At 51.7% G+C, this 13,512-nt stretch overlaps 1 protein-coding gene across 1 annotated transcript; it reads left to right on the top strand.

The window, feature by feature from the left end:
* Positions 1-1,346: 1,346 nt before the first annotated feature.
* Nptx2 (neuronal pentraxin 2) lies at positions 1,347-12,993 on the top strand. Its single transcript, XM_087903297.1, has 5 exons — positions 1,347-1,942; positions 3,540-3,756; positions 8,943-9,187; positions 10,785-10,964; positions 11,620-12,993. The coding sequence occupies exons 1-5, from the start codon at positions 1,514-1,516 to the stop codon at positions 11,845-11,847; spliced, it is 1,299 nt and encodes a 432-aa protein (XP_087759423.1). The 5' UTR covers positions 1,347-1,513; the 3' UTR covers positions 11,848-12,993.
* The last annotated feature ends 519 nt before the right edge of the window (positions 12,994-13,512 follow it).

The following is a 13,512-nucleotide window of genomic DNA, read 5'->3' as shown; positions in this document are numbered from 1 at the left end:
TAAACTGGATTTCCTGTCTGTAGGTTTTAATCCTTGAAGAGATTTTTCATGAATACAACTTTTTTTATAATTTAGCAACACTGTCCTTGAAAACCCCATAACTATTTACATAACAGCTATTGTTTGAAGTGCAAAACAGGTCAGAATTTGGTTCCTAGAGATTAATCACTGCAGTCTATTTTGTATTATCATAATAATTTCATTTATTTTGATACAATTTGTTTTCAGAATCAACCTCAGCCTCTGCACACAACTGACAAATCCATTTGTTTCCAGTAGAATGGATAATGTGATTCATGACCTTGCAACAGGATTTCTTTAAAAAGAGGGGGAGAAAAGATTTTCATTTTTAATTCACAGTAAACCAATTCAGTCTGTAGTTGTGGATCAGAACTGCTCTGAACTTGTAAGCCATGGGTAAGATTTTGAAATACACGCCCCATTCTTTTTTTTTTTTTTGCGGGGTGGGGGAGTGTTTGAGTATTAATATCAGACTCTCTCCAAGAATCTGATGACACAGGTTCCAGGCATAAGGTGGATTTGTTGGGCTCCCCCATTTGTAAGAATGGGGCACAGTTTTACATCATGGCCCCACAATACTGACTCCGTGATTGGATGTTCTCATCAAACTGAGGTCAAACTAAATAAACATCACGCCTAGAGGGATGTCGTCCGTGCACATGTTGATCTGTGATAGCGTCCCCTCTTTTCCTTGCATCATCCAGGACCCATTCCTGACCCCATTGACCTGAGCTTTTTTCCTTTTTTTCCTCCTTGAGTTCTCTGGAGTTGGGCCTGAGTTTTGGAGACGCCTCCAGACTCTCCAGACTCTCCGCCTCTGCCAGCGACCGGCGTGCAGCTCCTTCCCGCGCCCAGACTGAAGAAACCCACGCGGGTCGCGGGGGTGGGTCGCGTGGAAGACCTGGGTTCGAGTCCCGCCGGGGAAATTCTTCCTTGGCAAGAGGAGTAACATTTTGGTCAGGGGTTCTCAGGCGGCACCGGAAGCCGAGCCATCAACACTCATCGTGGGCGTCAGGGTGTCCCCGGGGCTTCTCTGGTCGCGAGCCCCGCGAGGGGCTCCTGGGAGAGGCCCGCCAACGCTTTCTATGACCATTTTAAACTCCAGTTTTCCTTTACACAGGAGCCTTGGGGACCCCGCATTCGCGCCTTAGGAACACAGCCCACGCTAGCCTGGCCCGCTTAGCGATGCGCCCCCGCCCCGCCCTCCGAGTGACGCGCACGCAGGCGGACCAATCAGAAAACGCCGCTCGAGCCCCACGCACAGGTGGCCCCGCCCTCCAAGCTTAAGAAAGGGCGCGCGGGCAGAGCCCGGGCCAGAACGGCGCTCGAAGCGGAGAGCGGTTTTCTGCGACGGCAGGCGGCGCTTGTGCTGCCAGTTCCGCGCTACACGCGGTTCCCTCGAGCGCCGCGCTCGGACAGACGTAGCCGGCCGCGAAGGCGCCCAGACGGCACCCCGGAAACCCATGCTGAAGTGAGCGTGCGGGTCAGCGAGATGCTGGCGCTGCTGACGGCCGGCGTGGCGCTCGCCGTGGCCGCAGGAGGAGCCCAGGACAGTCCGATACCTGGCAGTCGCTTCGTGTGCACCGCGTTGCCCCCCGAAGCGACGGGCGCCGGCTGCCCGCTGCCCGCGATGCCCATGCAGGGCGGCACGCTGAGCCCCGAGGAGGAGCTGCGAGCCGCTGTGCTCCAGCTGCGCGAGACCGTCGTGCAGCAGAAGGAGACTCTGGGTGCCCAGCGCGAGGCCATCCGTGAGCTCACCGGCAAGCTGGCCCGCTGTGAGGGGCTGGCAGGCGGCAAGGCGCGCGGCTCGGGGGCCACTGGCAAGGACACCATGGGCGACTTGCCTCGGGACCCGGGCCACGTCGTGGAACAGCTCAGCCGCTCGCTGCAGACCCTCAAGGACCGCTTGGAGAGCCTCGAGGTAGCTGCGCGCGAAGGGCATCTAGCGGGTGGTGGCTCCAGGATCGTGGAACAGAGGGTGCGGGAGAAATGGGTACCCGCGCGCCCATCCCTGCAAGAGCTGAGTTTTGGGGGTGCAAGCCTCGCTCCTGCTCTGGACCTTACGGGGATGGTTTCCCTTCTCCCTGTCCTCCTCTGTCCCCTTGTCTGATGGGAAAGGTGAAATCCCCACTCCCATCTCTATCCCGTCGCGCGCGGGGTCTTACCCACTAGACTTACGGAGAACTTACTGAGGTTTTTGACTATTGAACCCAGACTGCCTAGCCTGGAGGGCAATACCGGTGACCCCGGCAGCCTGTTTCCTCCTCTCCTTGCAAATCTCCGCGATCAGAAGCGGGACACGCTCCTGCTGGCTGTGCCCAGTGCTGAGCCTGTCGCCAGAGGTCAGCTGCCCCTGGGCATATGGTGTTTTCTTTGACAAATTGGGTCGGAGTGTGGGAGGACTGGGTTTGAGAGATCTGCGAGAGAGTGGAGGGGAAAGCCAGCGACCCCAGAATGCAAAGAAACCCCGTATTAACCTCAAAGACGCTTCTATTCATTGAGTCAGATCGTTTTTCTAAGGTGCCCTTCGCCATGACTTTAGCAGAACCGACTTTATCCCCACTGCCTTCTCCCGTGTGCAGTTTGGAACTTTGGGGGAGAAATCTTCACTTAATTTTCATCTTACTTCCCACCTTGTTGAAGACGTGTGGAAATTTCTGTTAACAACGTTTATGAAAATACCTATTAGCAAAAAATGATGTTTAAATTACAGGTGTTAATTATTGCTAGATTATTGCAGGGTTTCTCTTGGCATAATGGCTATATACAGTACTTTCAGCATCTGTAGATCCCATGAGTCATTAAGATTACTAAGAGCTAACACTTCTTGAGTTCTAAATGTGACTCAGGCATATTATTTAATTTTAACCCTTGTAACAGAATAGCACGAGGCGGGTCCTGCTTTCTACACTGGAACACAGAGGTACAGGAGCTTGCCAAGGGCTCATGGCTGAGGGTGGCAGGCTGCCACTGAGCCGGCATGATAGCAGAGGAGTCAGAGAAATAGGAAGTAAGGATTTGGATGCAGCCCTAAAAACAAAGCTCTCTGGGGATTAGAATAGTAATGTCCTGTGCGTGTCGTTTTTCCAGGAATGGCTCTGAGCACTTTTACCCTTGTACCGTTTTGGAATTTGGGGAGCTTATTCATTTCTAAACGAAAGCTCACTGTTTCATTGATTAATTACTTGAAAAAAAAACTTGCCTGTGTTTTGGGCTTTCGATGGCATAGAATTATAGATGTTAGCTAAAGCAGCTTCTCAAGAGGAAAAAGTGGGATTTGCAAGTTTCAAATATTGCGGCAAAGTAATTTTTGTCTGACTTTGAAAGCCTTTCCCTACCAAAACCAAAACAAAACAAAAAAACAAAAAAGAGGTATCAGTAAAATGTTCTCGTTTGAACCCCTGACACCATTTGATGCTGCGTTGGAAGCTTCTCGCTGTGTGGTTGGGTCACTGGAGCCGCGTGCCACAGTTTCTGTTCAGCTGGCCTGAATATGTCCCCCTCTCACCTTTCTAAAGCTCCAACTCCGCACGAACGTATCTAATGCCGGGCTGCCCAGCGACTTTCGGGAGGTGCTCCAGCGGAGGCTCGGGGAGCTGGAGAGGCAGCTGCTGCGCAAGGTGGCCGAGCTGGAGGATGAGAAGTCCCTGCTCCACAACGAGACATCGGCTCACCGGCAGAAGACAGAGAGTACATTGAACGCGCTGCTGCAGAGGGTGACTGAGCTGGAGCGAGGTACGTGCTGTGTGCCTGATGCTCTGTCTGAGAGTGGCCTCCTTTTCCCCACACTGGGCAGACCTAGGATTTCCATTTATGGGCAGCAAGGAAGCGGTGATAACAGAGGTATGACAAGGAGATGGTTCTCAGATGTTTGCGTAAATTACAAAGGTGACTGACAGTGGTCATAGGAATTAACCCTGAGCCCTACCAGCATTATCCAGGGAAAACAAAGGAACTCAGGACCAGCTTGGCTCAGCAGCCTGACCGCTGACCTCCTGCCAGATGGGTAGTTCAACCTCTTTTTAACCAGTCATTATCGCAGATTCTACTTATCTTTCCCATTCATACGGTGGTGAGTAAGATTCTCCCACTGGAGACAGGAGGGGAGAAGAAATTAAGAGTCCTAGATGCTTCGGTTTGTGGTCTCAGCCCCCAACTCTCTGGGTGCCCTGTGGAGTTTTCGTTTAGGCGGCAGAGGGTATAGAATTATAATCTCAGATGCACTAAACTGACCAAGGCACTTTCAGTTCATGATTGACAGGAGACTGTGCAATAGCAAAATGTCCAGTGACTCTTGTAATGAGAAGCAGGGTCAGATGGAGCAGGGAGTGGGCTAATGGGATATTGTTTCATTAGGAGTCCCATGTCACCTTTTCTGTTATTATTCTATTATTATTTCCCTTGCCTTTCTTATAAAAGGATGAGAAGTGTGGCTTACCTATTTGACTTGGATTCTGGTTTTTGTTTTTTTGTTTGTTTGTTTTGATCTCTTGAAAGAGCATCTTGCTACATAGCCTAAACTGTCCTTCAGCTTGTCATCCTCCTGCATCAGCCTCCCAAATGCTGGGATTGCAGGCATGTGCTGCCATCTCTGGCTTCACATTGATCCTCGAGTTTTTAAAACAGTTTCTTCTGCCTTACTCTGCTGCTCGGTGACTTTGGGAGGGCCACCAGTCTCAGAGCTCTGATGCCTTTCTTGCCTGACTAGGAGGGCAGCGTCTACCCCACCACAATCATAGTGGAGCCTTGGGATGCACAGGGCCACGGACCGAACCCAGTCATAAGCAACTGAAGCAGGGAACTAGAACCAGAGGGGCCTTGCTTGGCATAGTGGTCAGCTGGAAATCTGTAGAAATCTGAGGTGGAGAGTGGAATTAGTGCCCGGCAGTCTGCTGAGCATCATACCCATTTCACAGATGAGGAAATGCTCACTTCCCAGGCAGACACTGTCACAGTGACATAAACCTGAGCCCCGCCATCCTCTGTTGCTGGGCTCCAGGCCAGTGGAAGCTTTTCCACATGTTCCCAGGCTATCTGTTCACAGCCAGAAGGAAAGAGTCAGGGCTCAGGCCCAGCCATGCTGGTTCTGGCAGCCACATATGTGCCTCTTTGTTCTCACTGAAGGCTCACAGCTGAATGGGCCACAGGATGCTGGGTTCCACAAGAGTCAAGCCTCTCATACAGCAGTGGTTCAGAGAAGTCACTAAGCTTCTTCACAGTTTGTGTGTGTGTGTGTGTATGTTTTTCTTGCCTGACAAGAAGGAGGACAGTGTGTTGTTTTGCCTACATGCATATGTATGCCGCATTTATACCTGGTGCCCATGGAACTTAGAAAAGGGTGTTGAATCTGCTGGAACTGGAGTTACAGATGATTGTGACCCACCCTGTGGGTGCTGAGAGATGAGCCTGTGCCCTCTACAAGGTCAACAAGTGTTCTTTTTATTTATTTACTTATTTATTTTTAATTTATTAGATTTTTAAAAAATACCAATCCAAGTTCCCACTCCCTCCCCTCCTCCCACTCCCATTCCACCCCCATCCAATCCTCGGAGAGGGTAAGACACATTGCTTTGTGGAAGGTCCAAGGCCCTCGCTACTATATATATCTAGGCTGAGCAAGGTATACATCCAAAGAGAATGGGATCCCAAAAAGCCAGTACCTGCAGTAGGGGTAAATCCTGGTGCCACTGCCAGTGGCCCCTCAGTCTGCCCCAGCCATGCAACTGTCACTCACATTCAAAGGAACTAGTTTGGTCCTATGCTTGTTCCTTCCCAGTCCGGCTGGAGTTGGTGAGCTCCCATTAGCTCAGGTAGACTGTTTCAGTGGGTGAACCCATCATGGTCTTGACCTCTTTGCTCATATTCCCATTCCTCCCACTCTTCGACTTCAACAAGTGTTCTTAATTGCTAAGTCATCTCCAGTCCCAGACTTTCCTTTGACTCCCCCACGACAGGAACGCTAGACTTTTTCCTTGTGTTCCACCTACTCAGTTCTGGAATGAGTCTTAAGGAAAATGACCATCTGGTAAGCCATTTGTTTCTGGGCACTTCTGAACGCATGCTCATTCTGCTGTGTGTCCACTGTACAGGGGTGTGTAAATGCTCAGCCCCCAAAGTTCACTATCAGTGGAAACTTCACCAGGTTCCTTAGATGCACCCAGCCGAGCCCAATAGAGGTAGGCCTCAACCACGTGGCCAGTTAGGAAGGCTTTGGAGAATGTCTGTCCTGTGGTCCTTCATTCGGCATCAGTTATAAACCAATGCCTACTTGTGGGGTCTGCATCTTCTATTAGCCCTGCAACAGGTATCCATGGCAGGTACAAATGAGGCGATAATGATGCTTTCTACCTCCGCAGAGCCGAGAAGATTGGTAGTGATCCCAGAGAAGAAATGGGCTTTTATCCCTGCTGGGCATGGAACTCTCTAGAGCCCAGCAGGTAGCCGCTGACTCTGCACAGCACCCGTGTTCCCAGGGTGCCCATTTCGCTCGGTTGCAAGGCCCGTTCATTTGCAAAGGCTCCAGAGCCCAGGCCAGCAGGCCAGGTGCAGCTGGCTGGGTGTTGAAATCAACACTGGCACTGAGAATACCAGAGTCTCCTCCCCTCGAGCCCCAGGCTGCCTGCCCCCCTGCTTAGGCTTGTCCACCACCTACAGTTTCTGATTTATTGGTCAAGCCTTTTAATTCCTTAATTGGTTCTAACTAAGTTTCATCTGAACCTCCAAGCTGTTTTTATTCAAATAAAGGGTCCCAGTTTTCAGGCTAGAGCCCACTTCTCTGCTTCTCGGCTCTCCTAGCTCTAATTAAACCTATCTGTTGTCACCGACCTAATGATATTACAGACCCCGAGTCTTATTAAATTGGCAAGCCTGCCCACCTGCAAGCATAGGAGCCACTTCTCCTTATTAGATAATGATGCCTTCATTAAGAACACGGCCATTTGCCGCCTGAAGACTAAGCGTCCGTGGCTGTATGCAGTGGAAAGAGGGAGGGACTTCCAGTCCTGTTGGTTCAGTAGCTGTGTGACCTTGGACAAGTCATTTCTGAGCCTCAGCACAATCATCTAGCCTGAAAAATGGTTAAGGGTGTCATCTGGTTCTCTCCTTTTCCTCAGCATAACTGGGTACAAGCCTTGCTTTTACTATGGACTGCTTTCTCAGGTGCTTGAGAGGGCCAGGTCTTTCCAGCTCTGGACAGGGGCTCAGCAGGTCTGCAGCTTGTTCTGAGGATCCCATGAGAGGGATCCCTTTCATGGGAGGTCAGGATGAATCAAGGAGACTACACAGCAGCCGAGGCATGAACAAATACTAGCCGGAAATCCCGGAGACCAGAAAGGTGACCCTGGACTCTGCTATTGGGTTGTGCAGGAGAGCCTGATGGTGTAAGGTTGTCTGGCTGTCTGGCTCTTTAGGGGTGTTTAATATGTAGCTGTTGGTGAGTGAAGAATAGTGAGTCCCCCTTGCTGCTGGCAGGATCTGAGCTTGTGGACACGGGAAACTTTCTCTGCAGCCACTCACAGAGTCAGTTAGTTCCCTGCAAACTTTGGGTAACGTAGCTGTTATATCAGCGTGAGCTTAAGTCAAGACCATGCTATAAGTCATGTGCCATGTAAGAATCTGTTTGCAAAGACCTCGGAAGTGCCATGTACACGAGGACAGTCTGAGGTGGAAGGGAGGGCGGTTTCACCGCTGACCAGGGATTAGCCTGGGGATGGGGGTACCTTTGCAGGTATCTCTCTGGCCCTGGTTCCACATTACAGGAAATAGTCAGCAGCGCAGTCCTGTCGAGAGAAGAAAAGGTCATGTTGGGGGCAAAGCGTTTACCAGCACGGCCCCAGACAAACTGTCACTTCTGAGCAAAGCTGCCGTGGAGACCTCAAGTCTGCCGCCTTCACCTGAGCAGCGCTAATCATTTGCTGTGACAAGCGAGGCAGGCGGACTTGCTCACAAGTGTTTATCTATTGAGGGTTCAGGTCCCCAGGAGACATTTCCTCCTCCAAGTCCTGGTCTCACCTGGACTTGAATTCAAAGCCTGCCCTTATGGAAGAAGCCAGCAAAGCCTGCCCTTATGGAAGAAGCCAGAGGGGCTGAGAGCTCCGGGAAAAATGGGAGGAAACAAGATTCCTGAGGATGACTTCCTTGGCTTTACAGAACGAGAGCATTAAATCCAGTTTCTCTCTAGACCCTCCCTCCAGTTTCTAGTCCACGAGACTGTGAGACTAGAAAATGGCAACCAGAAAGGACCAGGGTTGAGTGCTTTGTGTATGTGTCCTTTACTTGTGGACTTAAAGAAACTTCTTGCAGGCTGTGTGGTACACATCTGTAAACCCATTACTTGCTAGGCTGAGGCAGAGACATTGTGAGTTCAAAGCCAGCCTGAGCAACAATCTGCGCAGTAAGGCCTTTACACAAAGATAGATGGAAATGAAGAGGCCTCTTTAAAAGAAACCTTCTTGTTATGTGTTTGTGCCTGGATATGTGTATGTATGTCATGTATGTACAATGCCCATGGGGGCCAGAGAGAGGGTTCGAGCCTGGAACTGGAGCTCCAGATGCTTGTGAGCTGCTCTGTGACAACTGGGAGTCGCCCCCAACTCCTGGAAGAGCAGCCAGTGCGCTTAGCAGCTAGGTTACCTCTCTAGCTCCGAGGTCGCTTCTCCACTCTTAACAGGCTGGGTGTGGGGCCACAGACCCACAGGTCTTCTCATGTCATAGGCTTTTCATGGTTCCTGAGCCTACCCTTGAGTCTTCCTCGAATCCCTGCCTCCCTATCCCTTTCCCCTGCCACTGGCTTTGGTCTGTCTTCTCCACCAGAATGTAAGCTTCCAGGAGGCGAGGGCTGTCCCTCGGACTGCTGGGTTTGGGTACTGGTGAGGCGCACTGGGCCAGGCTGGCCGGCTATAGTCTCTTTTCCTTCCACCCAGGCAACAGCGCATTCAAGTCACCAGATGCATTCAAAGTGTCCCTTCCTCTCCGCACGAACTACCTGTACGGCAAGATCAAGAAGACACTGCCCGAGCTGTACGCCTTCACCATCTGCCTGTGGCTGCGCTCCAGCGCCTCGCCAGGCATCGGCACGCCGTTCTCCTACGCTGTGCCTGGGCAAGCCAATGAGATTGTGCTGATAGAGTGGGGTAACAACCCCATCGAGCTGCTCATCAACGACAAGGTGAGGCCCACTTGAACTTCACCCTGGCGTCAGAGGGCACAGACCCTGCAGGAAGTCAGCCCTTTGCTGACATATGGTAGCACACAGCATAATCTGGTCAGCCATAGTCTCTTTCACCCACTGACCAGGGGTGTGGTGTTGCCCTCCTCAGCGTGGAGGAGGTGCTCACCCTCCGGAGGGTCGACAGTGCTTGGGGGGAGGCATAGCAAATCTGAAGCCCATGGAGACCTGAGCTCTGAGTCTGGCCAAGAGACAGTAGAGGATCCGGGTGTTGAAGGGAAGCAAGACTCCACAAGAAGGGGCAGCCCATGTGGTCCCTCCCAAGATGCTCTGGTTGAGGGTACCCAGGTGACAGTGTAGACACACACTTTAAAGGGGCCATATTTATTGAGATAAATTTTAAGCATGGCAAAACTGACCTTTTACATGTCCGTTTTAGCTGGCCTTGACAAGCGCATGGGGTTGCGTCATCAGACCATGAGAATAACAAGGGACCATCCCACAACCGCACTCCCTCCCTCACCATTCTAGTCTGCTCCTGCCCCACCCTCTTCCGCCCCTGGCTACCGCTCTTCTGCTCTGCAGTCTTGCCTTTCCCAGCTCAGACGCCCCATCTCCGTAGGTTTTCCGGAGTATGGTCTCCTCAAGACTAGTTTGGAGCCTCTGGTCACTCAGCCCCCTAGTGGGGCTCGGGGGCACAGCCTTTCCCTACTTGGAAAGATAATGCAGAATGACGGTGGATTTAAAGCCAGCCTGTGGCACTCAGCGAAACCCTGCCTCTAACCAAAACAAACGAATCAAACTTTTCTCCTACAGTCAGATCCAACACCATAAAAGAGTGTCCTTAGTCTGGCATTTGAAGGGCTGCCACTGCTGTGGACGCCCAAGCCCAGCCTCCACCCCACCCCTTACCACTCCCCTCCCCTGCCTGTGATCTTTATCAAACTAGGGTGTTTGTTTGCGTAGGGAGACTGTAGAGAAGTTGAAAGTTTTGTGGAGTGGAGTGATCCTGTGTGGCTTCTAGCAGAGACAGCTTTCCTGCGCTAAGGATTTATTGTTCTAAATAACACCGTAGTGCCTGAGAGCCTTGTTTTCCTTTCCCTTTAGACCTCCTGTAAACATTCAATTCCTGGGAGGGAGACTTCAGGTTGCTAAGAGACCAACAGTAACAACAGGGCTATGGCAGCCTTGTGCTCACAGGCTGCTGGGGCGATCCTGTAGTTGAGTGTGGGGTCTGTATGTGCATACCCCTGTATGACGCTGACATACACATACATGGAGCCTCCTGCCCTTCCCTTGCACAGGTGAGGCTTGGCACACACACACACAGTAACACAGTGTTAGATAGTTTCTACACAGAGAGCTCAGGCTAGCATGGGAGGGTAAGTCTGTGGCCAGGCCCAGAACCAAGAATGCCCAGTGCCCTGATTGTCACACACAAGGCAGATGGGGGTTAGGCGTATCCCTCACAAGACAGGGAGGGGGGGGAGCAGCAGGAATCTTGGGTAGTGGAAAGAAGGGAGTGGCAGTCCACTCCCTGGAGCCATCTGTGGGATTGGGACCTGGCAAGTCCTCACCTGCCTGTTCACACCCCCAGGTCGCACAGCTGCCCTTGTTCGTCAGTGACGGCAAGTGGCACCACATCTGCATCACCTGGACCACTCGAGACGGCATGTGGGAAGCATTCCAGGATGGGGAGAAGCTCGGCACTGGGGAGAACCTGGCACCCTGGCACCCCATCAAGCCTGGGGGTGTGCTCATCCTGGGGCAGGAGCAGGTGGGTACCCTCTCAGGCATGCTGTGAAGGAGGCTGTGCAACCCAGCCACCAACCAACCAACCACCCAGGATCCTTTTGTTCTTGCTCAAGGTATCTGCCTCCCAGCCGGCCCTGTGAGCACAGCCCAAGACACATGAATGTAGTATCTGACAAAGAGGTGTGGGGTGTCCTTGTAGTCACAGGGTCATCTAGTGGCTCAGGTCCCACTGCCTGTAGGTTAAACACTATAGGAAGGCATCTCCAGTGTCCCTGCATATGCACCTAGGGTGCCTGCGGCAGGGGTGGGGAGGGCAGGGGGGGGGGGGAGAAAGATGATCCAGAAAACCTGATGAGGGGCAGGGAAGAGCTGGCTTAGCGATCTCTAAGCACGTCAAGGGCTGGCAGTCCCATTCATGGCCTCCCTCCTCAGCTCCTCCACTACCTCTCCCCTGACAGGGGCTGAGAGTCAGGCTTTAGGCAGCTGCTTTTCCCTTCTGCCTCAGTTTCTCCTGTGAAAAATGGGTGGTTTGAATAAAGCCATTTCCCACACCTCAAATGCCACGAGGCTGCAGGACCTATAGAATCCAAGGTTCTCTCTGTCTTGCTTTCCTGGAGAGTCAGGAGGCCACTTCTGCTTGTGAGCCCACCCCAAAGTATCTGTTTTCCATTTTCCAGGACACTGTGGGAGGCAGATTTGATGCCACACAGGCCTTTGTTGGAGAGCTTAGCCAGTTCAACATATGGGACCGTGTCCTCCGGGCACAAGAAATCATCAACATGGCCAACTGCTCCACGAACATGCCTGGAAACATCATCCCGTGGGTGGACAACAATGTCGACGTGTTTGGAGGGGCTTCCAAGTGGCCTGTGGAGACGTGTGAGGAGCGGCTCCTGGATTTGTAGCTACCTTCTCCCTGTTCAGGAGGCCAAGATGGGACTGTCCTGGGAGTTCAAGGCCTTCTAGCCCCGCCCCGGTTCAGTTAAAACCTCTGGCCTGAATGAAAAAGAGCCAGAACCACTCCCTGGAGGCCTCTAAGGCTGGCTGTGTGGCCACCCTTGTCTTAGGCTCTTTTGTTCCTTCTCAAGTTCCTCGTTTTTTGGGGGGGAGGGGTAGTGCCAGAATCCCTTGGGGAGAATCCTGAGCCACTTCCTGCTGGGGTTTCTATTGAAATCTGTGAGCCCTTCCTCCAACCCCTGTAAATGCTAGTGAAGCCCAGCCCTACCTGTCCTTTTGGATCCCTGGTGTCCTATGTGTGCTTCCTGTTTGTCTGTTTTGATGGCCACGTGGCCATCCTACTGGGGTGCCCTGTGTCCCTTGTGTGTGTAGCACATCCCTGCTTTTGACTGATGTGACCCCCATCTGCAAAAGGGTCTCTCCCTAGTGTCACGTGCGTTCCAGTCGTGGGAGGCAAGCTGCCCAGACCATGCCCACCGTCCCCCAAAGCAGAAACCACCCATGGAGAAGGTCCCCCCCACAGCCTTCCCCTCCCCTCGGCCACCTCTCAGAGACCACGCTTCTAAGGATCATCGCCGGGTTGGCTTTGAAAAGCTGCTCTTCTCATCTGGTGCCAAAAGTTCATTTGCAGCTTCTACAACATTCGGCGTGGTTTGGGGATTTGCTTTCTTCCCCACAAGAGAACGAACAGCTATTAGAAGCCTCCCATATTCTTTTGATGCTCAGCCCACTGTGAAGAGTGAGCTTGTTTTGTAAGCCACATTGGTTCCTGTGAGCATCTGACTGTCCCCCATCGAGTATTTCCCTTGCTCACCCCCCCCCCCGAACTTTGGAGAAAATGGGTGTCATTTGGCTGCTACTTGCTTAGTGACTCCAGGCTGCATCATATATCATAATTTATTTTAAAGAGAAAGTGATTCAGTGGGGAAATTTATAAAGCTATAAATATTATATATTTTATTTTTCATACATGTTTGAAGTGCAGATCCATGGATGTTCCATTTGTAGGATCAAGTTGATGTGCCCATCCTGACATTGTATGCCACAAGAGCTCTTGTGATGATGGAATTTTGATTAAAGTGCACCGAAAGATGCTTTGAGCCTCTCTCTCTCTCTCTCTCTCTCTCTCTCTCTCTCTCTCTCTCTTTACACACACACACACACACACACACACACACCCAGCTAGTCTAGGAGGTGTGGGCTTTGTGCTTCCCAGCTAATGCATGGCTGAGGCATTCTTTTCTACATCTCGTTTGATTTAACGCAGCTCCCTGAAAGCCAATCTCAAGTCACAGGGGAAGAGTGGCATTTGGCACTTTGTGTGTATGTGTGCAGGGGTGTGTGTGTGTGTGTGTGTGTGTGCGCGCGCGCACAAGTGGAGGCCTCATTCTTCAAGCACTATCCAGAAAAATCTTTCCTCATGAGTATGTGTATGTGTGCACACAGACATGTGTTCGTCCCATTGGGCTTGTGTGTGGAAGTCAATGGAAACCCTCAGGAGTTGATCCTCACCTTCTACCTTGTTTGAAGCAAGGTCCTTTCTGTACTTGCCAGGCCAGCTTCTGGGAACTTTCTCATGGCCTTCAGCTCACCATAGGAAAGCTGAAGTTATA

The sequence above is a fragment of the Myodes glareolus genome, chromosome 2 (genome assembly GCF_982192425.1).
Source record: "Myodes glareolus chromosome 2, mMyoGla1.1, whole genome shotgun sequence".
Classification (NCBI taxonomy): Eukaryota; Metazoa; Chordata; class Mammalia; order Rodentia; family Cricetidae; genus Myodes; species Myodes glareolus.
The sequence above is the reverse complement of the archived record's forward strand: the minus strand, read 5'-3'. Positions and strand labels throughout refer to the sequence as shown.